This window comes from Octopus sinensis, linkage group LG7 (assembly GCF_006345805.1).
Source record: "Octopus sinensis linkage group LG7, ASM634580v1, whole genome shotgun sequence".
Taxonomy (NCBI): domain Eukaryota; kingdom Metazoa; phylum Mollusca; class Cephalopoda; order Octopoda; family Octopodidae; genus Octopus; species Octopus sinensis.
In genome coordinates this window covers 29,288,058-29,313,923 of record NC_043003.1, presented here as the reverse complement: position 1 = coordinate 29,313,923, position 25,866 = coordinate 29,288,058, and the positions used below count along the sequence as shown (strand labels likewise).

The 25,866-nt window shown below is 36.7% G+C and overlaps 1 protein-coding gene across 1 annotated transcript in view; it reads right to left on the bottom strand.

Annotated features, from left to right (window-relative positions):
• Positions 1–25,866, bottom strand: part of LOC115214133 (tripartite motif-containing protein 59-like) — a 29,711-nt gene that overhangs the window by 219 nt on the left and 3,626 nt on the right. Inside the window, exons 2-4 of the mRNA XM_029783194.2 lie at positions 9,468–9,758; positions 5,054–5,353; positions 1,877–2,517 (exon numbers count right to left, since the gene is read on the bottom strand). Of these exons, the coding sequence (XP_029639054.1) occupies positions 1,877–2,517; positions 5,054–5,353; positions 9,468–9,730 (1,204 nt within the window). The 5' untranslated portion in view covers positions 9,731–9,758. The remainder of the gene's footprint in view (positions 1–1,876; positions 2,518–5,053; positions 5,354–9,467; positions 9,759–25,866) is intronic.

The following is a 25,866-nucleotide window of genomic DNA, read 5'->3' as shown; positions in this document are numbered from 1 at the left end:
GTAATATTGGAAACAAAATAGATGCAAAAATAGAATATTGAAGCATTTCAAGGCTGAATAAACACAAATATAAAAATAAACGAAACAAACGTATCAAGGAATATGTAAAATTTTATTTCTAGCAGGCTGAGTAGTTGCATTAAAACACCCCCGTTGTTCATACAGTATGTAGCGATCATACACAAGAATGCTCGTTTATTGGCTTGCTGAAGTTTCTTATTTAAAATAAAAATGTGTGCCTAACTAATAGGCTTTTGGTTTATGGTATTTTTGATACAGGTAGTGGGTAGCGAGCGATTTTCTTCGCTACCTCAGGGACTGACGACCTGCCTGACACAAGTCTCGGGCTCAGCTGGCTCCGGCTAACAGTACCCAGTATGGGCCCCTGTCCAGGGTTACAGAAAGGAGACAACCTTCAAAGAAATCTGGAGTGGAGCCCTGTAGGCGGTTTAGTGTTCGACTCAACACTCTTCCGGCAGCTCCTGCAATCAAGCTGGTGCCAAACGTAATGCTCTGCATTCCTTTCGACTACGTCAGCAAGGTCGAGAGAGGAATCCTGACGATTGGGCTACCCAGTATTTTCTTATATCTAGCCCAAGCCTGTGCAAAACTGGAGAGGACATGAAATGAAAAAACCAGACTGGATTAGTTTATGCACAACTCCATTGTCTCCTGAGACAAAAGGATGCCAACAACAAATTTATGATACATTTTACATTGTTTGGATATAACAGACATCCAATGACCAGGATTAACTAAAAGAATCCTTCGCTGATAATTACTGAATACTACTGATAATGTTTCTGCTGCTACTGCTTATGGTGGTGGTGGCAGTGATAATGATGATGATGATGTGATGATAATGTGGTGGTGGTGATGATGATGACGGTGATGATAGTGATGATGATGGTGGTGGTGGTAGTGATGATGATAGGAATGATGATAATGAAGATGATTATCACATCTAAACATAACCGACTACATGTCTAATTTGCTACTTCAGGTTAATCATCATTGTTTGTTCCTTCTTGAACCAAGCCTGGTTTCTCGGTTTCCTTGGCACATAGGTTCCCCACCTGGATGGGACACCGGTCTGTTGCAGGTGAGCTGCAAGATGCAGGAGGAAAGAGTGAGAGAAAGTTGTGGTGAAAGAGTCAGCAGAGGTTCGCCATTACCTTTATGCCAGAGCCGTGTGGAGCTTAGATGTTTCGCTCATAAACACACACATTGCCCAGTCTGAGATTTGAACCCGCGATCCCTCAACTGTGAGTCCGCTGCTCTAACTACTAGGCCATGCGCCTCCACTTAATCATCATTAATGAATGCTAAGTGAAAATAATCACCTACATTTGACACACATTCCATTTCATGTGAATCAATGAGGAAGCTTCTATGTAAACAAGTTGCAATAAATGGCAGCTAAGTCTCCTTCCAATCAACACCCCGTCCCTAGTCACATTAAACAAAGAAATACATATGATGAAATACCATGATGAACTTTTGAGTCAAATTCAACTTCATGAAAATTCATTTGTTTGATGAAGTGGATAACCCATTCATTGAATTAGCATGTGAACTGGCTGAGTATTCCACAGGTATCAAACTTTTTAACCCTTTAACATTCAGATTACTTTGTCAAATGTGAAGCTTATTTATTCAAATTGTTTTTTATTAATCATGCATTCTCTTATAGCTGTGAAATTTTGATGATGTGATTGTTTATTTTTAGAATGGCATGGTAGGGTAAGTGTGAGAGGTCAGGTTTGGCTGGTTTGAACACAAAACGGGTAGAATATTTTGGTCAAATATTACCAGTTTAAATACTAAAGGGTTAACTTAACCATTCTGCCATTCAAAGAAGGGAAAAGCGACTTACCCAATGTTGCAGCTTGGCTGATCCAATTTTCATAAGATTCCAGCTTCTCTTTCATAGTCATGTTCAGATGTTCTCCACTTTCAGCATCCCTCGCAGGATATGTGACAACACCTCTGTCTTCGAATTTGCTTGCTCTTGGTGGTTCCATCGTATGCAATGGATTCTTCAGAGTTGGATCCAACTGCATAATAACCTGGTCAAGACTATTCAGTTCATCGGTGAGTTGCACCTCATTGTATCTCTCCAGACTTGTGGTCTGTGAGTGTTTATCATCTGTGTCATCGCTGTCTGTTGCTTCATCTTTTTTGATGATGCTATCAATTTCCTTTTCAATGTTGAAAAAACGAAACATATCATTCGACCCCCTTCTGACTTTTGGAAAGGACCTCTTGTGGCGCTCTAAAGAATCTTCAGTCAAATCTGGCTCTTCAAACCTACTGTCTTTTTTGGACTTCTGCTCTCGTATCATCTCAGTGGCCTTTTCTGCAAGTGCTTTTTCCCTTTTCTCAAGCAGTAGACGGTACTCGATGAAGGTTTCCTTTATGATACACTTAATCTGCTTCTCAATGACATCAAGTCTCTTGGAAGCTGTTGTGTGTCCATTTATCATCTCTCGTGCAGACTTGATGCATTCTTGGCACCTAGAAACACAAACAAAGACTCTATGAAAAGCACCTCTAGAACAAGGAGCTAAACCACAAACCCACATATATAATAAACATAAACACTTAGAAAAGAAAATGCATAATTATTCCTAGCTTCTTCATTCCATGCAGACATGAATGTGCTATTAAAAAGTTCTCATTTACTATTCTTCTCAATCCTTCTTCTTCAGAATGTCATCCCTCTGAAATTCCCTCCCTGCCAATATTTTCTTGCATCTGTTGAATTGCAACTGATGAACATTTACCCCACCAATCTCATCATGCACAGAAGGATTGTGAAGACAATAACCTTTCTGCTGAATAGACTCTTAGTCTTGTACAAGTCTCTTTTCTTCAGAAGACTCATTACCTGGTCTTCAGGTACATAAAATGAGACAAACTAGAATTAAATATTGTTGCACTGTGACATCATTGCATCTATAGCAATATGAATTCATTTCATACCTATACCATTTCATGTCTACATCTCAAAAATATCTTTAGCTATAATAAAAGTCTGTATCAGCTCAGCCAATGGATAGCTATGAGGTGGGAGGCTGTGGACTGATGCATGCAGTTCTTTGTTGGAAATGTGATGGTACCATCTGATGCTCTTGATGCTTCAAAATCTCATTCTTACTATCTTTATCTCTCTTTCCAGCTATACCCCAATTACACTCACCCTCCTATATATTATATCAGGTGACCATGTATCTTTTCCACAGCAACAAACCTGTTCTGGTCTCTTCTATCATACTTCCACTTATCAGCACCTAGCTTAAATCTGTCTCCCTCTCAGCTATATTCCCATTTAGTCGAGGGGTTCATTAGTCTTGCAAGTTATGTTGTGACCTCACTAGAGGTGGTGCCGTGGGAAAAAATACCCAGGACATTTTGTAAAATGGTTGACATTAGGAAGGGCATCCAACAATGGAAACCATACCATTGGAACATGACACAGCCCTCTGACTCTTTAGACCAAATCAAAACACTTAACCCATGCTGACATGGAAAACAGACCCTTCTGATATCAACCTACCTGGATCTGCTGTTCTTTCTATAATCTAAATGAAAATCTTCTATCAACATTTCAGGTGGTGAGCTAGCAGAATTGTTAGCACATTGGGCAAAATGCTTAGTGGCATTTCATCTGTTATTAGATTCTGAGTTCAAATTCCACTGAGGTCAACTTTGCCTTTCGTCTTTTGGAGTTGATAAATTAAATACCAGTTATGCACTGGAGTCAATGTAGTCAACTTAGCCCCTCCCCCCAAAATTTCAGGCCACGTGCCTTTAGTAGAAAGGATTAATATGTTTCAAACATCAGCTTAGTAATGACAAAGATATCTCTTTTACTAAATTCTTCATTATTTAAAAAATTAATTGAAACAAAAGCAGTGTATTTCAACAGAAATATAGCAACAAAAGGGCTAAGTAATGTTGATGATGTTAGAAAACACCTTGCAGTATTTCTTTCAGTTCCCTACATTGCAAGTTCAAATTCCATGAAGGTCAACTGTGTCTTTCATCCCTACAAGGTTTATAAAATGAAGTACCAATTAAGTACTGGGGTTGATGGAATTAACCAACATCCTGCTTTCAAACATTATTGGTCATGTGTCTAAATACGAAACAGTTGTGTCTTAAGTTAAAACCCCTTAGTAAGGTGCACAACTCTGCTCGGTTTAGTTTGACAATTTTCACTCATTATGTTGTGGCCCTGGGGTCGATTTGTTCGACTAAAGGTGGTGTTCCAGCATGGCCACAGTCAAATGACTGAAACAAATAAGGCAGCAAGCTGGCAGAAATGTTAGCATGCTGGACGTAATGCTTAGTGGTATTTCGTCTGTTGTTATGTTCTGTGTTTAAATTCCGCCGAGGTCAACTTTGCCTTTCATCCTTTCGGGGTCGATAAATAAAGTACCAGTTTTGCACTGGAGTCGATGTAATCGACTTAATCCCTTTGTCTGTCCTTGTTTGTCGCCCTCTATGTTTAGCCCCTTGTGTGTAGTAAAGAAATATATGTTGTGGCCCTCACTTAAAGGAAAGAAAAACAATGAAATATCACGCCAAGAAGGAAATCTCTACATGGTCACTTTACCTGCAAGAAATAGTAAACAAATATCCTTCATATCTAACTATCTTAAAAACAAGGCTGTGTTCATAATGTAGTCCTAAATACACTTTGTCAACCAAAAATATGAGATAGTCACAAAAACGTCTTTGGACATAGGTCATCACAATCGAAGCTGACTTGAGGCTAAGCAACAACAAGCTAATGACGAAGCTTCTATGTGGAACACAATCTGCTAGAAATAGCAGCTAATCCTTCCTTCATATGACACTCTTAAAAAGATGATATATTCAAGAGTGCTATCTGCTGTATACTCGATCTAAATATGAAAAGATAAAAGACAGGATGGTCACATCTGGACTGACATTCATCATAAATTTATTCAATCAGGGCTGATCTGAAGTTAAAGGACAACAAGAGGATTTAAAGTTGAAAGAACAAATATAAAAGTTTACGTACCGTTTACCAATTTCTGTGAAACGTTCTGCGCTACTCTCCAACTCAGTTTTTAAGTCTGTAATGATATGACCATCTTGTTCATTATGGTCAAAAATGGTACAGTCTTGGCATACTGGAAGTCTGCACTTGCTGCAGAAAAAGTACACTGGTTGGTTACCATGTTTCATACACTGACTCTTCAACCTAAGATCTGTCTGTTGCACAGACAGAAAGTCCATCATTTGGATGATTCTGTGGTCAGTTGGTAAGGAATCAACTGAATGGTATGGCAAACATGTCTCCTTTCTGCAAGTTGGACACCTGGTCAACAAAAATGAAAATGAAAATGAAAACACACTAGAATATTATTCTACATGTAACATCTTCCCAACCACATGGTTCAAGGTTCAGTCCCACTGCGTGGCACTTTGGGCAAGTGTTTTCTATTATAGCCTTGAGCTGACCAAAGCATTGTGAGTGGATTTGGTAGAAAGAAACTGAAAGAAGCCTGTTGTGTGTGTGTGTGTATATATATATATATGAATTTATAAATAAGGATAATATCGATATTTAAATATCGATCTTATCTAGTGGCCAGCATGGGAATAAATAGTTTAAATATATATATATATATATATATTATATATATATATATAATATATATATATATATATGTATATATTGTTATATTTCGGAATGGTCATATTGCCAGTTTAGCCAATAAAAACACACGCACTATATATTTGGTGTTATTTTGCTTCAGTTTATTGGCTAAACTGGCAATATGACCATTCCGAAATATAACAATATCTGTTTCAACACACGACTTCACATAAAAAATCTTGCACAACAAATATTTAAACGTATATGTATATATATATATATATATATATATAGAATTTATAAATAAGGATAATATCGATATTTAAATATCGATCTTATCTAGTGGCCAGCATGGGAATAAATAGTTTAAATATATATATATATTATATATATATATATATATATATATTATATATATATATATATAATATATATATATATATTATATATATATATATATATGTATATATTGTTATATTTCGGAATGGTCATATTGCCAGTTTAGCCAATAAAAACACACGCACTATATATTTGGTGTTATTTTGCTTCAGTTTATTGGCTAAACTGGCAATATGACCATTCCGAAATATAACAATATCTGTTTCAACACACGACTTCACATAAAAAATCTTGCACAACAAATATTTAAACGTATATGTATATATATATATATATATACATACATACATACATACATACATACATACATACATACAAACAAACAAACAAACAAACAAACATACATACATATATATTTATGTGTGTCTGAGTTTGTCCTCCCACTATTGTTTGACAACCAATTTTGGTGTGTTTACGCCCCTGTAAATTAGCGGTTTGGCAAAAGAGACTGATAGAATGAGTACTAGGCTTACAAATAATAAGTCCTGGCACTGATTTCTTTGACTAAAAAACCTTTATGGTGGTGCTCCAGCACGGCTACAATCAAATGACTGAAACACATAAAAGAATAAAACAAAAAGAATAAAAGCAGATGTGATGTAGCAGGCATGGTTGCATGGGGCAGGAACAGGCATAACTGTGTAGGTGTATGTATGGCTGTGCAAAATGAGCACATGGTTGTATAGGTCAGTGGCCATCTTTTCAAAATCTTTTCGAACCACAGGTATAAGCCTACACAGTCCTATTGTGTCGCCCGCATTTTGCCACAAAACCTACATTTTCCCAAGTCTTGAGGTTCTGGTCAGATGTAATGTTCAATTTTAGGGAAGCTGCTGACCTTGCTTATGAATAGAAACATCAATGGTGGAAGTGGATTGGTCAGTGTTGACTGGACAACGTTTCTTGTGTTCTTGTGTTATGCGTAATGTCTTATAGAAACAGAAGAGGAAGAAGCGCTACTTCCACCCCCATCACTACTGTTACCACCAACACCACCACCAGTAACAATCATCACCACTACCACCATCATCATTATTGCTAACAATAATGGGTTTCCATGACATTTTATCATCACATCTATCATCATTCCATCATCTAATACTACAATAAACATTTCAACATTCTCCTCCTCATCATCATTACCATGATTCCTACTTCCACCACCACCACCACCACCATCATCATCGTAATCACAATCATCATCATTGTAATCATCATCATCGTAATCATCCTCATCATCACCACTTTCATTAACATTTACAGGAGTTTCTATGGCATTTCACTGGTACCATGGTGGCACATTACAGTTATATGCCTCACCCCTAACCCTGTGATATTTCTACTGAGGGTGGCAATGGTATTTAATGTGATGTGATCAGACAATAGCACCCTCCCCTCTCTTGCTGTAGCCACCCTGTCAAAATCAATAACAGGGGATGTTCAAAGCCAGAGTAGAAAAAAAAAAGCATCATCGTCGTCGTCGTCATCGTCGTCGTCATCGTCATCATCATCATCATCATCATCATCATCATCATCATCATCACTACTGTCGCTGTTGACACCACCTATGCCACCACCACCTCAATATTATTATGAAGCTCTTGTGCATATATGTTGTATGCTGTGTGTAAATGTGTCTGTATTGTATATTGTGTTGTACATCCATGTGTGTGTAAGTTGCTGTGTGAGTGTACTGTGAATGTGGTGTATATTGTAATTGTTATATATATATATATGTGTGTGTGTCTATATACATTTGACTATATGTGTATATATGTCTATATAAGTATATGCATTTATTTATATATACAGTCAATTGAATCACCTTTATTATAATAATAATTCATATTTCAAACTTATTTACATACTGATAATGATTATACAATATTTATATTTTAATTATATTACTAAAATTCCCTTCAATTTATTAGAAATTCCTTTTATTAATTCATGTTAATTCTGCCATTATTGTCTTCAATAACCTTTAAAAATTTTAACACAGTGTTCATATTTCATTACACTGAGATTTACATTTAACATAAAATCTATTTCATCTGATGGCATAGCTCAATTTCTGCATTATTTTGAAAGAATTTTTTTACATTTTGTGCTAGTGCAGACGTAATTAATTTATTTATTATTAAATATGATAATATAAGTTATTTACATGTTTTTTGAGTTATGAAACAAATTTGTTATGATATTTGGATTTTTTATTATTAAATAAAGATTCATCTAAATTTTTATCTGTCATTTATGACTATATATAGGCGCAGGAGTGGCTGTGTGGTAAGTAGCTTGCTTACCAACCATATGGTTCTGGCTTCAGTCCTGCTGCGTGGCACCTTGGGCAAGTGTCTATTACTATAGCCTCGGGCCGACCAAAGCCTTGTGAGTGGATTTGGTAGATGGAAACTGAAAGAAGCCCGTCGTATATATGTATATGTATATATATGTGTGTGTGTGTATCTGTGTTTGTCACCCCAGCATCGCTTGACAACTGATGCTAGTGTGTTTATGTCCCCGTAACTTAGCAGTTCGGCGAAAAAGGCCGATAGAATAAGTACTAGGCTTACAAAGAATAAGCTCTGGGGTCGATTTGCTCAACTAAAGGTGGTGCTCCAGCATGGCTGCAGTCACATGACTGAAACAAGTAAAAGAGTAACTGATACTGGAGTGTATTTTACCAACCCACTCAAATGGGCAATCAGAGAGTCTTGTCAACTTTGGTTGGTTTTTGAGCTGAGGCATGGTTGTATGGTTAAGAAGCTTGCTTCACAACCTTGTGGTCTCATGTTCAGTCCTACTGCATGATACTTTGAAAACATTCGTCCACTAAAGCACCAGGTGAGTAAAGCACTTGTTAGTAAATATGGCAGATAGAAACTGAAAGAAGTCTGTTGCGTATGCATGTGTCTGTGTATACACTTGTACACATATGATGGCTGTAAACGAACATCACTGTCAGACTAGCAACACTGTTTATTTCCAGTCATCCATGAAAAACATGTCTTGTCATAGGAAATATTACTTTGCTTGGAAACAGGCAAGGGTTGGCAACAGGAAGAGCATCTTTGCTGTAGAAAATCTACCTCAACAAATTTATTCTAACCTGACGGCACAGTGGATACTAAGTTGTTAATGATAATGACAAAAGCAAGAGGGAGAGAGAGAAGAGAGAAAGAGAGACAGAGACAGAAACAGTCAGACAGAAAGGAAAAGAGAATGAGAATATTTAAATTTAGATTACACACACAGGCATAGCTAAATGGTTGAGAAGTTGCTTCTCAACCATGTGGTCTCAGGTTCAATCCAACCACATGGCACCTGGGGAAGATGTCTTCTACAACTTCAGAAGTTAAGAAAAAAAAAAAAAAGGGAAACTAAATGAAATGAAAGAATTAAAAAAGATGAAATTAAGAGACATACTTACCTAAGGATATTTTTATCAGGTCTTAAGGTTTGGCTGTTGTTATTAGCATGTTTAAGAACATTTTTCAAACACAGCAAGCAGAAAGTGTGATTGCATTGTAGAAATTTTGGTAGGTGTTCTTGTTTGCTGAATTTCTCCCGACAAATCATGCACCGCAAGAAGTTCTCCTCAAAACTACTCTCGTCAATGATAAGGTTACGACCCGATAACACAGCATTGTCTTCATTCATTGCTGCCAGCATTGTAATGCTGAAACAAACCATTTAAATCCTTCTACTCGAAATTTGGGATCTGGAAGAGAAAAGACAAAAAAAAAACCATAACTGTAATGTGTATATAATAATAATAATAATGAAATTATTGTATACAGTGCTCAGGTGCACCACAACTTGTCAGAAAGTGCATATAAAGTACATGCAGTAATGTAGAAATGTTTGGAAAGCGAACAATGTATGAGTCAGATACATGCTTGTGTGTGTATGGAGGGGAGAAAATCAGGTGTAGTGTTGGCGAATCTCAGAAAGCATGGAAGTTTTGAAGGATGCAGTGCTCCGACAACTAACAACTGATGCCGGCAGTTTGTTCCACGCTTCAGCAACTCTCAGCATGAAAAAATGTTTCCTGAAGTCATGGGAGCTATGCTGTTTTCTGACTTTGTAAATATGTCCATGGGTGTTAGATGGGTGGAGTTTGAAAAGGTGCTCAGAGTTATTGTTTGTACGATGGTTGATAATTTTATGGGTGTCTGCCAAGTCAGCTGCCAGACGTCGGAGTTTCAATGTGTCCATGCCCAGGGAAGTAAGGCGTTCAGGATATGGCAAATGCCTGATGGAGGGTATTCTTTTGGTTGCACGTCGCTGAACGGCTTCCAGACGATTGATATCCTGGGCAAGATAGGGGTTCCAGACTGGTGATGCAAATTCCAGGCGAGGTCTTACCATAGCTATATAAAGCCGCAGATAGATAGCCAGAGAGCGGCTCACAAAGGATTTGGTGAGTGATGCCAAGGCACCCTCAGCCTTCTTGACAATTTTAGCGATGTGTTATGTCCAACGCAAATCACTGTCGACAATAACACCCAGGTCACGTTCACATGAAGACTTTTTGAGACTAGTGTTGTGGAGGGAGTAGATGGACGCTGGGTTTCTCCTCCCAAAATGCATGGTGGTACATTTGCCCACAGCCAGCTTGAGTTGCCAGTCCATGATCCACTGCTGCATTGTGTCCAGGTCTGCTTGCAATAGGGATCTATAGTGTACAGGATTTGACCTCTTTATTTCGAGGTACAGCTTGATGTCATCTGCATATTTCAGCACTGTGGCATTCTTTAAGTTGGCATCTATGTCATTAACATATGCAACAAATAAAAGGGGGCCAAGAACAGATCCCTGTGGTACACCAGATGTCATCTCATAGGGCGAAGAGTGCTGTCCTAGAACTGTGACAACCTCTTTTCGGCCGAAAATAAAGGACTTCAACCAGTTATAGAGTTCGTCTCTTACACCCAACGCAGAAAGCTTCACCATAAGTCTTTTGTGTGGCACAGAGTTAAAAGCCTTAGCAAAGTCAAGGTAAACAACATCCACCCAGGATCCGCGATCAGTGATTTGGGTAACGTCCTCAAGAAACTCGATGAGTTGATTACAGCAGCTGGAGTTAGGAATGTGTTAGATAGATATAGGTGCATGTGTGGCTGTGTGATAAGAAGCTTGCTTTCCAACCACATGATTTTGGGTTCAATCCCATTGAGTCACCTCGGGCAAGTGTCTTCTATTATAACCTTGGGCTGACCAAAAATCTTGTGAGTGAATTTGGTAGACAGAAATTGAAAGAAGCCCATCATGTGTGTATGCGTGTGTGTGTTTGTCTCCCACCACTGCTTGACGACCAATGTTGGTTAGTTTACATTCCTGTAACATAGGGATTCAGCAAAAAAAAAATAAAAAAACTGATAGAATAAGTACCAGGCTTAAAAAAACACAAATTAATAAGTTCTAGGGTTGATTCATTCAACTAAAAATTCTTCAAGGCAGTGCTCTGGATAAAAAAAATTCTTCAAGAGAAGTCTGAACAAGGGGAAATATTACATTACTTGCAAACAGATGAGGGTTGACAACAGGAAGGGCAATCAGCCATATAAAAAACCTGCTTTGAGAAATTCTGATTCCATACTACCACGGAACCATTTTGACATTAAAATAATGACCAGGGCAATGGCAATGATGATGGTGATGCTGATACATTTTTCATACTGGGACACAAATGAATTTCTGCAAATGCACTGCACTCATGGTGCAGCTCAAAGCTTTATCAAGGACAAAAATGAAATGCAATTTTAATTTATCCAGTGTGTGTGTGTGTGTATCTATCAATCTCTCTCTCTATCTATCTATCTTTACATATATATATGTGTGTGTGTGTGTGTATAATGATAATAATAATAATAATAATAATAATAATAGTAATAATAATAATATTAGGGAGTATAACTCCAAACTTACAGGAAAAAATTCAATTTAGTATTAAATCAAATTTCACAATATAAATATATAATATATATAAATTAGAGAAAAACCACTATTAAGTAATTTTTGTGATCTAGATATATGTTTTATCATATATTTTACTTTTTCTGTATGATATGGTTTATGTCTATCATTGTTTGAATTACATAGTAGCGTTTTTTCTCTAATTTATATACATATATATATGTACATAAAACAAAAACAGAGATGGAGAAAATCACATCTTTAATTGTTGAATTCACCATACAAAGCTGACAATCGTTTCTGTTGCATCAGTATATTTAGATATAGATATAGTTAGATATAGATAATGTATCTGAAAATACATGTTAACACATCTTCAAGGCAATCCAAAATTAATTCAATTCAAAGTGGACTTATCTCCAGTACACAAATGCATACAAAAAGAATGATGAGCAGAAACATAATCTAAGAAAAGCTATTTTCGATTTCAACTCTTAGACTATATTTCTTCTTAACATTCTTTTGTTGGTGTTTGTGTACTGGAAATATTTTCTTAGTTCACTTTGTATTTATCTAATTTTGGATCACCTTGAAAACATTGTGTTAGCATGTATATCCGGATATACTAATTTGAATGATATTTTCTGTATCTAAATATGTTGATACAACAGAAGCTATTGTCAGCTTTGTATGCTGAATTCAACAATTAAAAATGTGATTTTCTCTAACCGCATTTTTGTTGTCTAAAACACTGAATTTCTTGAAATTCTTCTAAATGATATTTGGATCTACTTGTCATACATGAGAAATGACTTTAGACGTGTATTCTACTTGCATTTATTAACCAAATTTGTTTAAAACCAAGGGCTTTATTGATGTTTGACTGGATTTTTAAATCCTTTTTTCTTTTCTTCTTCATATATATATATATATATATATATATATATATATATATATGTGTGGTGTGTGTGTGTGTGTGTGTACATGAGGGTCCTCTCAGATTCACACACTTATTGCAATGGCCCTTCACTTCTTCTAAGCCCTGTAAAAGAACATGGAAGGTTGGGCTTTCCTGATACCCTAAAAGCCAGGAATTTTTCAGCACCCCCTCATACATACATGCATACATATATATAATATAATATAATATAATATAATATAATATATATATATATATATAATTAATCAATATAGGGTGCCAAAAAAAAATTTTGTAGAATTTTTTTGCCACCAGCGGCCTAGTGGGAAAAAATTAAATAGTCATAGACCATTTTTAAGTTCAACATCAACAATCAAGGAACGGCCATAATAGGCCATTCACCCACTAGAAATAACAGCCAAAGCTTCAACCGCAAATAAAAGTCAATTCCGTAAACAGGAGAAAATTTAAAAAACATTTACCCTGTAATTTCTTATACGGTGCACCGTTTCGTCTGCTGTTTAATGGTAAACTAACCTGATTAAATTAAATCAAGCCAATCTTCCATAGGCCCTCAGATTCTTCAGTAAGAAATAGCCACAAGTCGGAACAGATATTTACACGAGGCATTTCCGACCCTGCCAAGTTAATATCTGACCTAAAATTTTCAAATCATCGCACTCGCGCCAAATTTATCGGCAGCAAATAAAATTGAAAATTTTAGGTCAGATATTAACTTGGCAGGGTCGGAAATGCCTCGTGTAAATATCTGTTCCGACTTGTGGCTATTTCTTACTGAAGAATCTGAGGGCCTATGGAAGATTGGCTTGATTTAATTTAATCAGGTTAGTTTACCATTAAACAGCAGACGAAACGGTGCACCGTATAAGAAATTACAGGGTAAATGTTTTTTAAATTTTCTCCTGTTTACGGAATTGACTTTTATTTGCGGTTGAAGCTTTGGCTGTTATTTCTAGTGGGTGAATGGCCTATTATGGCCGTTCCTTGATTGTTGATGTTGAACTTAAAAATGGTCTATGACTATTTAATTTTTTCCCACTAGGCCGCTGGTGGCAAAAAAATTCTACAAAATTTTTTTTTTGGCACCCTATATTGATTAATTATGAATTTTCTGGTTAATTCCGTAATGGAATCGACGGCTTATATTTATTTGCTGCCGATAAATTTGGCGCGAGTGCGATGATTTGAAAATTTTAGGTCAGATATTAACTTGGCAGGGTCGGAAATGCCTCGTGTAAATATCTGTTCCGACTTGTGGCTATTTCTTACTGAAGAATCTGAGGGCCTATGGAAGATTGGCTTCATTTAATTTAATCAGGTTAGTTTACCATTAAACAGCAGACGAAACGGTGCACCGTATAAGAAATTACAGGGTAAATGTTTTTTAAATTTTCTCCTGTTTACGGAATTGACTTTTATTTGCGGTTGAAGCTTTGGCTGTTATTTCTAGTGGGTGAATGGCCTATTATGGCCGTTCCTTGATTGTTGATATATATATATATATATATATATATATATATACATATATATATATATACATGGGTTGGACAAAATAATGGAAACACCTAACATCATAGCATCATAATTTTGAAATATCTATAAAACCGTCAAAAGCTTGTTTATTTTTATGTTATTTGATTTATTTTTAATGTTGCTGAATACGTTTTGCTAAAATTGATGTTTCTTCTCAGATATCATCAGAAAAAGGCAATTAAAATACATTAAAATGACAGATCTATTGGACTTTCAAAGAGGTCAAATTGCTGGTGCTCATATGGCAGGCACTGGTGTAATGAAAACAGCTGAAATGTTTGGTGTATCAAGAATAACTGTCTTGTAAATAATGATAGCCTTTGAGAAAGAGGGAAAAACCTTGTTGAAATGAAACTCCAGAAGAAAACCAAAACTTTCAGATAGGGACCATTGGACTCTTACATGAATTGTTAGAAAGGATCATGAAAGCACAGCTCCTGAAATTACAGCAGAACTTAATGACTACCTTGAGAACCCAGTTTCCACAAAAAATATTCGCTGGGAGCTGCACAAAGCCAGACTTTATGGGAAGGCTTCAATCAGAAAACCACTACTTTCAAAAACAACCATTGCAAAGCATTTAGTGTGGAGTAAAAATCTACAGAATTGGTCCCTAGAGCAATAGAAGAATGTTATTTTCTCAGACGAGTCATCCTTTTCCTTATTTCTGAACACTGGCTGAGTATATGTGTGAAGACAGCCAAAAGAAGCATTTGACCCAGACTGCCTTCTTTCAATTGTTAAACATGGAGGAGGATCTGTGATGATCTGGAGGGCTATATCTTGGAAATCTGCCGGCTCAATGTTTTCACTTCATGGCAGAATTAATAGTCAAGACTATTTAAGCATTTTATCTGATCAAATTCATCCTATGGTTGCGGAACTATTTCTGGAGGGAAACGCAATCTTTCAAGATGATAAAGGATCAATTCACACAGCTAAAGTTGTTACTGAATGGCAAGAGGAACATTCTTGTGAAGTTGAACATCTTATCTGGCCACCACAGTCCCTTGATCTCAATATGATCGAACATTTATGGTGCATTTTAGAAAAACAAGTAAGAAGTCGATATCCTCCACTATCATCACTACAAGAACTGGAGACTGTTTTAGCTGAAGAATGGACAAAAATTCCTTTGGAAACAATTCAAACTTTATATGAGTCTATACCTCGTAGAATCCAAGCTGTAATTACTACCCCATACTAAAATAAATTTGTTTGGAATTTTAAAGTGTTTCCATTATTTTGTCCAATACCGGTATATGTACGTATGCATAAGTAAATATATACTCTTTTCAGTGACGTCACAAAATATAGAACCTCATAAAATTCAAATCTCTCAAATTTTATGAAGACTTGTTACTGTCAAGGAACTCAATAAATAGTTAGATCTAAATCATTAATATAGCTATTTCTAAAAATACAACAGGAATGCACCTCCATTGGTGGGGCAGTGATGGCAGCAGCATCACTTTAAATATGTCAGGTACGTGTGTGTGTGTGTGTGTGTGCATGTGTGCGGGTGTGTGTGTGTGTGTACGTGTGTGTACACTTGTCTTGATGTCATGTGATGGTTGTAGGTGAGTGTCATTGATATATAAGTGGTGTTTCTATCCAATCTTCTGTGGAAAACATTCCTGGGCATGGGGAAATATTACCTTGCATGGAAACAGATGAGGGTTAACAATAAGAAAGAATATCCTGCCACAGAAAAACTGCTTCAACGAATTTTGTCTGACTCATGCAAGCATGGAAAAATGGATGTTAAATGAAGATGATGAAACAATGAACACAATTAGTAAATTAACAGACGACTTAAATAATGACTTAACGCAAAAGATGTTGGACTAGCTCATTAATTTTGAAGTAAAAACAAGCATCTTTTATGTATTGCCAAAATCTATATAACTAAAGAAATCAATAACAGCTTAAAAGACTTCCATACATCATATGGGAAAATTTCCAAACCATCTGATCTAAAATTATATCCAACTGTTACAACATCAACAATTAAGCAATTTGCTTGACATAATTTTGAAACTACTGTGCAAATTTTCCCTAGTTTCATCAAAGCTAACATGGACTTCCTAAATCATGTGTCCGAAAGAGTAAATATGGAGAAAGGATGAAAGGTAATGTCGACCTCAGAAGAACTCTAACTCAGAATATAAAGACAGACTAAATGCCGCTAAGCATTTTGCCTTAGACCAGCTTAATAATGACAAAGAAAGTTATTTTTTTTACTAAATTCTTCATTACTGATACTAACTTATCTGAGAGCAACCCTGGTTCTGTGATACAAACTTCAGGTTTTAAACTGATCAAAATTAAAGCCTTCCACTAAATATTTGGAGAAATTAAATTTAAATGTTGAAGTGAATTTAACAGTTTTTGTGTGTTTCTTAAATGGCTTATAAACATCTTCCACACTGCAATTGTTTTCGTTCCAGCACACAATCTCAGATCAGATCACTTGCTATGCAAGTACATCTCCGTAAAAGACAATTTATTTCAATAGAAATATGGTAATAAAAGGATTAATCAGGCCTCCACTCAGGAACAGGAGCAATCCATTTGATGGTCTCTCATATAGTTTATTTTGCTAACATGGTTTGGTTGATCTGAGATTTTGGTAGAAAACACAAACTGAAGATATACAGTAGGATTGAACCAGGAGCTATAACCATAATTGTACATGGCATGCATAGTTGTTTTTTAAACTGAACTAACACTAAACAGACACTATGCTGAGGAAGATATTGTGAAATTGTGATGTTCAGGCCTTTCTTAGATGTATTAATGAAGGAAACAGGGAAAGAAAAGCTGGTGTATGGCCCTGTTCTATATTCAATCGCAAGGAGTTCCTTAGGGAGTAATAAAAGCTATAATTTATTCTATACATGATAGTGCATGCATGTGTGTATATATATGAATGTTTACACACACACACATACATAGGGAGAAATGTGTATGTGTGCATGAGTGTGTGTGTGTGCATGTGAGTCTGTATACTTGTTAAGCATTTCTCTAATTGACATACATGTGTGTGTATGTGCATGTGTAAAGACGTGTATTTGCATGTGCATAAGTGCTCCTGTGCTAACACACACACACACACATTCACATCTCACAATTGTTAGTGCACACTCAGTGACGCATATCAGTTTCAGTGGGCTGGACTTCAGGTCACGGTTAACTTAACATCACTCTCTCTCTCTTTCCCTCCCTCTGTCCTACCACACTCTCTTTCTCAGAGTATATGTATGCCTGTACACATTACATTATATATAATGTATGTAGATCTAACCCTTAAACTCAGCATATATAACCTACTCTACTTCTCACTCTCTCTCTCTCTCTCTCTCTCTCTCTCTCCATATATATATATATATATGTGTGTGTGTGTGTGTGTGTGTGTATATATGTGTGTGTGTGTGTGTGTGTGTGTGTGTATATGTGTATGTGTGTGTATTGTTTTGTTCATCTGTTTCGACCTGTGTCTTGTTTGTTTATTGGTCGGTAGTTTGTTGAGTTTCTTATAATATGCCTATACATTATATATGTTTAAATGTATATATCACGTCATTCTAGCAACCCTCTCCCCCCACCATGCGCTTATTATATGCTGCTTCAACTATACATATGTACACACACTTGTATACAAACAAACATATATTAACTCTAGGACACACACACACACACATATACATAATATATATATATAATATATATATATATATATATATATATATATATATATATATATATACATACACATATATACATACATACATATGTATACATACATATACAAATACCTGCCTACACATATACACACATCCCAGACACAAACAGGCAAAGTGATGAAGGAAGTAATTGCTGAGGGAGACGACTACGACCTAACAAGATATTCTGCAGACTCACATGATTTCTAGGCAGCATTTATAGGTTTTCCTCTCATCCTCCACACCCAACCACTATTATACATCCATGTTCGATACGTCTGTCGTTTATTTGCTTCTCTTCCTAGTTTTGTCTATTAGTCCTTCCTTACATTTTACCTTCTTCCCATTTATTCCTTATATCTATCTATCTATCTATCTGTTTATCTATCTATTGATCTATGTACATCTCTACTTTACCTTGCACTAAACAATCCTATCTATTCATTTATCAGTTTGTCTGTGTGTTTATCTATCAACCTGTCTGTTTATCTATCGATCTGACTGTATATCTGTCTGTCTGTCTATCTATCTATCTATCTATCCATCTATCTGTCTGTCTATCAACCCATCTATCTATCTACCCACCCATCCTTCCATCTAGCTATCCATCCATCCATCCACATACCTACCCATCTATCTTTCTATTTATTTCTCACCCCACCTCTCTCTCTACCTATCTATCTCTCTTTCTTTCTCTCATTCACTCATCTCTGTCTCCTATTAATGTTCTATTATAATTCCATTCCCACATCGGATATTTATAGGAATTTTTATCGGAATATAATTTGCCTTTTATGTCGTCTGCCTGCTGTCCATTATCATCCAGCTTAATTCCCTAGTAATTAAACTTCTTTTATTACAGAGTCCACATTCAGTGGTATTCCATGAATCTCTGTTATAGCTGCAAACAGCCTTTAACCAGTATTGTGTTGTGTGTTACTTTAGTATTTGGCATTTTTTAAAGTATGTAATTAAAGCATTTACATTTCTTGATGTTGGTTTTACTGTGCTCTGTAAGATATGAATCCTGCTTTTTATATACCACACTGTGTTTTCATTATTTTTCAGTGACCAAAGGGCAGCAAGCTGGCAGAATTGTTAGCATGCCAGACAAAATGCTTAGTAGCATTTCATCTGTCTTTAGTTTCTGAGTTCAAATTCTGGTGAGGTTGGCAAATAACTTTTCATCCTTTCAAAGTCAATAAAATAAGGACCAGTTAAGAACAGGGGTCAATGTAATTGACCTAGACCCACCCCTGAATTTGCTGGCCTTGTGCCAAAATTTGTAACCAATATTTTTCAGTGACCACAATCAGTTTATTCTGCCGAGTTTTGTCCATAGCAGAAAAATCCATTTCCAAAGATAGGAACCCATTAGCCTCCATTCTGTCACTAATATTCTCCTTTGTGAGTTCAACTGAAGGATTTTGTTTGTATTGAATCGAGGCTATTGATACTTTTCTTTGCATATAGGTCCTGTATTTCAAACTGTCTGTAAATATCTGATTTGTACTTTTTATGTTTGTAAACTATCATTTAGTTTCTGTATTCTCTTTTCATTGAGAGGTAATCTTTATCCCCACACAAACGTTGATGTGCTATTAGAACAAGTTATACTGTGGTAGTTACCATGTAAGAAACTCTCATATTAGCTATTTTTTTTTCCTTCTATAAGTTAGATATACAGATTTCACGAACTGGGAATAGACACAACTGTCTTCAAATGGTGTACTTCAAATTACTCCACTATACACGATACTCCAATAGGTACAAACTCTCAATGACTTCCATGAACTCTCAACGACTCCTATGACTATTTTCGTCTCACCCAATACGCTACTCTTTATAAGAGTTCAGCTAATCCATTCTTTCAATCCCACAGGGGTGTCAATGAATCTTGCCACAACATCCCCACCCCTTTGAGATTTGACTTCCTTTGGAAGTTAATATTATTATTTTTATTTTTTTACTTCTTTTTTGAGATTTATTTCCTAGGGAAGTTTAATATTTCTTCTGTTTAGATTGAAGCCTAGTGCAGCCTCCTGGCCTACCATTTCTCAGTCAAACTGTCCAACCCATGCCAGCATGGAAAGCGAATGTTAAACGACAACAATGATGATAATTGACATGAATTTCCACACTTTCATAAAACATAAAGACAACTTCATATGCAGATGACAGCACATATTTGTTTGCTATTCTTTAGACACAGTGCAGAACTACCCAGGCACTTTTTGAATCACTGAGAAGTTTTGTTCAACAACAGATTTAAAGCTACTCTTATCAAATCTAATGTCTCCTTTCTTTCCAGCAGCATTAGAAAGCATCGGGTATAACCAACCATTCTACTCAAGGACATAAACATACCACACATACAGGAGACCTAAATATGTGAAGTTGCATACAGTATGTTCACAACATTGGCAATGAAATACACACAAAAAAAGGACAAAATAACACACAAACATACTTAATCACAAATCACATAAAGAAACAACAACAATGATATTCAAACAATAGAGAAGTGAGACCATAACCTCGTGGCCTATGCCAGGGGTGTAACCAGCTCACTTATGTATACCTTTCCTTCATTGGACATTAAACTCTGCTTGCGAAGACCTGTTGAGGCAAATGAAATTGAAATCAAATTCAATGACTGGCATCCATGCTAGTAGAGCGCTAAGAGTGACATCCAAGTGTGATCGTTGCCAGAGCAGCTAACTGGCTTCTGTGCCTGTGGCACGTAAAAAGCACCATTCAAGCGTGATTGTTACCAACGTCGCCTTACTAGCACTTGTGCCGGTGGCATGTGAAAAAACATTCGAGTGAAGTCGTTGCCAGTGCCGCTGGACTGGCTCCTGTGCAGGTGGCACATAAAAAACACCATTTGAGCGTGGCCGTTGCCAGTACCGCCTGACTGGCCCTTGTGCCGGTGGCATGTAAAAGCACCCACTACACTCTCTTGGAGTGGTTGGCATTAGGAAGGGCATCCAGCTGTAGAAACTCTGCCAGATTAGATTGGAGCATGGTGCAGCCATCTGGTTCGCCAGTCCTCAGTCAAATCGTCCAACCCATGCTAGCATGGAAAGCGGACGTTAAATGATGATGATGATGAGAGAAGATCCATTGTGAATTATACCAGTCTCATCTGGGACCCTAATTTCTCCACTATGGCCTACAATAAATTACAAAGAAACAAAAATAGTGTACATATGTATGCACATCACATCCATTGGTCACTTACATAAATATAAAAACACTAAAAACAAAAGATGATCCTCCAAACAACCCTGTACATATACAGCACCCCAGTACATTACATCTGCACCCAATGTCCTAAAAACACTATCTTTTCCACTCAGTGTAGAAAGTAAAAGGGATACATCATAATCACCATCATCACTGTTTAAGCATCTATTTTTCCATGCTTGTATGGATCAGAAAGAATTCGTTGAGGTAGACAGTCTGATACTCTTTCTGTTGCTAACACTTGCCTTCCAAGTAAGGTAATATTTTTCCATGACTGGACAAGTTTCCACAGAAGGTTGGAAGCAAATAAAGACACCATTTGTGCAATAGTGACACTTGTTTACAACTATTACTCACTGCTAAGACAAGGAAACACGCACCTCACCCATCTGCCAACCCACCACTTGACCAGAATATTGGCTGTTGTCATACACCACTGGCTACAATGTGCTTTCTAGCATAGTAGTAGCTTCTGTATAATGCCACCCTATTGGCTACATGGGCAATATATATATATATGTATGTACATATGCATGTATATATACATATATATGTAGGTATGCACATACATGTATGTATATATGCATGTATTTAAATACTGTTTATATTATTATATGATCGAATGCCATGCATCTTTTCCAAGTAAGTTTTATCTTATATATATATATATATATATATATATATATATATATATATATATATATATATGAGATGAGTCTCCTTTAATTTTTGTCTACCAAATCCACTCACAAGGTTTTGCTTGGCCCAAGGCTAGAGTAGAAAACAATTGCTCAAGGTTCCACATAGTGGGACTGAACCTGAAACCATGCGGTTGGGAAATAGTTTTCTTAATGACACAGCCATGTACACCCCCACCACAAATATAATGGCAACATCAATAACCTCTTTATCCTTAAACGTGGTGACAGAATGTTCACCACCAACATAGAAACAGCAACTGTCATTTTCTAAGTTCATTTTGCCAGTCTCTGTTGTAACCACCACCAAAAATACACTGGATAGTGGAGAGAGTGCAACACATGTAGATAAGATACATTCCAATACTACATGTTGGAATATGTAATAAAGTCCTTGTCTCAAGAGAAACACAATATAATTGGAAAGAGAAATCCATGAGCTGCAGGGGTGTATATTCCAGGTGTGCTAGGTGTGTGCTGCACGACCATCGAAAATGGCAAATTCGTTATAGATATCAACCTTATTCATTAATTTAATCAGAAATCTTAATGGAAAATTTTTGTTATACTCCTGCTCAAAATTTGGTGCCATAGGGTGTAGCAGCACATCCAGTACAACAACCACCATACGCCACTGTATGAGCTGGTTGGTCATGCCTAGATGTTGACCTACATGCCACAGAAGTGCTTCTGTCATAATTTGGTGCCATAGGGTGTAGCAGCACATCCAGTACAACAACCACCATACGCCACTGATGAGCTGGTTGGTCATGCCTAGATGTTGACCTACATGCCACAGAAGTGCTTCTGTCATAAGGACTAGGTAAGTTTATCATTACTGGTTGATGAGAAATTAAATTCGATTACTTCTAGCAAATCAAGTGACATACTGTCTTTTAAAAATGTGGGGTTTTAAAATATTTCTATGTAACAAATATTTCACATAGCTGCTTTTTCTAGCATATCAGGCAGCAACAGTACATGTGTATACTGGACATTATCCAATATGCCTACAAAATTTTTATTCTTTTCATTTTTAGTCTAGAGCTATGCAATAACAACAAAAGGCTTTCTTTCCCTAAGATAGTAGGTTCACTATTTGTTTATTAATCAATATGTTAGCCCCTCGGCCATCTCTCTTTCTTTTCTCTCTTTTACTTGTTTCAGTCATTTGACTGTGGCCATGCTGGAGCACTGCCTTCTAGTCGAGTAAATCGACTCCAGGACTTATTCTTTGTAAGCCTAGTACTTATTCTATCAGTCTTTTTTGCTGAACCACTAAGTTATGGGGATGTAAACACACCAGCATCGGTTGTCAAGCAATGGTGGGGGGGGGACAAACACAGACACACAAACATATACACACATACATATATATACATATATACAACAGGCTTCTTCCAGTTTCCGTCTACCAAATCCACTCACAAGGCTTTGGTCGGCCCGAGGCTGTAGTAGAAGACACTAGTCCAAGGTGCCACACAGTGGGAATGAACCCGGAACCATGTGGTTGGTAAGCAAGATACTTACCGCACAGCCACTCCTGCATGATTTTCTCCCATCTTCTTTAACTGTTTGCCTGTCTTGTTTCCTTTCTTATACAATAAGTTCATACTAAAACAGACATAACCTTTTATTTCACTCATTTCCTAACTTGCTCATCTTCACCTATTTTTGTTATTTTTTTCTCTCATCCACATATATACACTAGCAGAAATGTTCAAACATTCGATGTTCAAAATGTGGGAAGTTAAGGAAAAGTGCATCTTCTAACCACTGAGCTGACCTGAACATATGCAACAAAATGGACTCTGCTAAGCTACCTAAAGTACTAGGTGGTGTTGTTGAACCAGGTGAAGATTTAAGCTGGACCTTATTTCATTAAAAAAATTTTCTGACAAATGCAGCACTTAATTTGGTCAAGAATCATACTGACAGCAGCTCCATCTGTTGTGTATTTGTCCAAATGGATTTTCACCCCACCAACTGGTGGTGTACATACCATTAGACATAAAGGACAGCAATGCTCTGCTGGTGTTCGAAGTGTATGTATATAACATCATGTCTTGGCCTCTTGATATATGACTTTTCATTCATGACAAGTTTGGCTTTTGAAAGTGTAATGACACCACAGATATGGTTATTTATCATTCACAGCTTCTACATCTTGCAGTATTTACTCTTTTATTCTTTTACTTGTTTTAGTCATTTGACTGTGGCTCTGCTGGAGCAGCACCTTAAAGGGTTTTTTAGCCAAAGAAATTGACCCCAGGACTTATTCTTTGTAATCCTAGTACTTATTCTATCAGCCTCTTTTTACTGGACCACCACTAAGTTACGGGGACATAAACATACCAACATCAGTTGTCAAGCGATGGCGGGTGGGGGAGGGAGGAGGAAAGGGACAGTCACAAGCACATACATAAATACACACACACACACACAATGGGCGTCTTTCAGTTTCTGTTTACCAAATCCACTCACAAGGCTTTGGTCTGCCTGAGGCTATAGTAAAAGACACTTGCTCAAAGTGCCATGTAGTGGGACTGAAAATGGAACCATGTGGTTGGAAAGCAAGCTTTTTACCACACAGCCACGTCTGGGCAATTAAAATTTTTTTCAAATTGCAGGTCATTGTTCCTCATTACAGAATACAATTTATTTCTGTCCACTGCAAGATGTTGCCAAGGAACAACGCTGATGTTTATGGACTTAACCCTCTAGCATTCAGATTATTCTGTGAAATGTAATACTTATTTAATCACACTGTTTTGAATTAAGCATACATTATCTTGTAACTTTGAGATCTCCCTGATGTAATTGTATATTTTTAGAATGAAATTATAGGGTAGGTGTGATGAGTCAGATATGGCCAGTTTAAACGCAAAACAGGCAGAATATTTGGGCTGGATATGGCCAGTTTAAATGCTCTTTGGTTCATGCTGGGGACAGTTATCAAGAACTAATTCTCCATAAAGCAATTGCTTTGGAAGCCTGCAAACACCAAGACAGACAACATGATCAACCTATGGTTCTTGATGAGATTAGCTTCATACTAAAACAGCCCACATCTTTACAATATTTCTGTGTCACATGTAAAAGACTTCTGATTAATGTTTAATATATGTGTTGGATATTTCTGGTGAAATCTCAAGTATTTTGATATGTTGGGTTTTTTTCCTGTTTCAATTTTGTCTTGAAAATTACTTGGCAACTTCTCTAGTGCTGGTGCCATGAAAAAATGCACCCTGAACACATTGTAAAGTGGTTGATGTTAGAAAGGGCATCCAGCCACAGAAACCATACCAAAGCAAACATTCAAGCCTGATGCAGTTCTGCAACTTGGAGCATGTCAAGCCGTCCAACCCATGCCAGCATAGAAAATGAATTTTAAATGATGATGATGATGATGGAGTCCTTATCTCAGACTGAGTACAGCAGGGATGTAATGATAGAAGTATCATAGATGCTAAGCCTGATTAACAGCTTCAAGCTTCCAGGCTGATCAGACTCATTTCTCCAATGTCCCAAATGCAACTGAGATCACAACCTACACCTTGATTTTCAAAGTCTAGGGCCCCATCTCTGGAGACAGAGCTGCAGATACACACAAAAGAATGCACTCGTCAAGATTGGTCCCTTCAAAAAATATATTTGGTTCCCTATAGAAGTGAAGGCAGTAGCACCAAAAAGATTTGTAAAGAGACTATGTTGGGTATTAAACTTGTTGCACAACTTCCTTAAGGAATTATTTTCTTCAGCTTC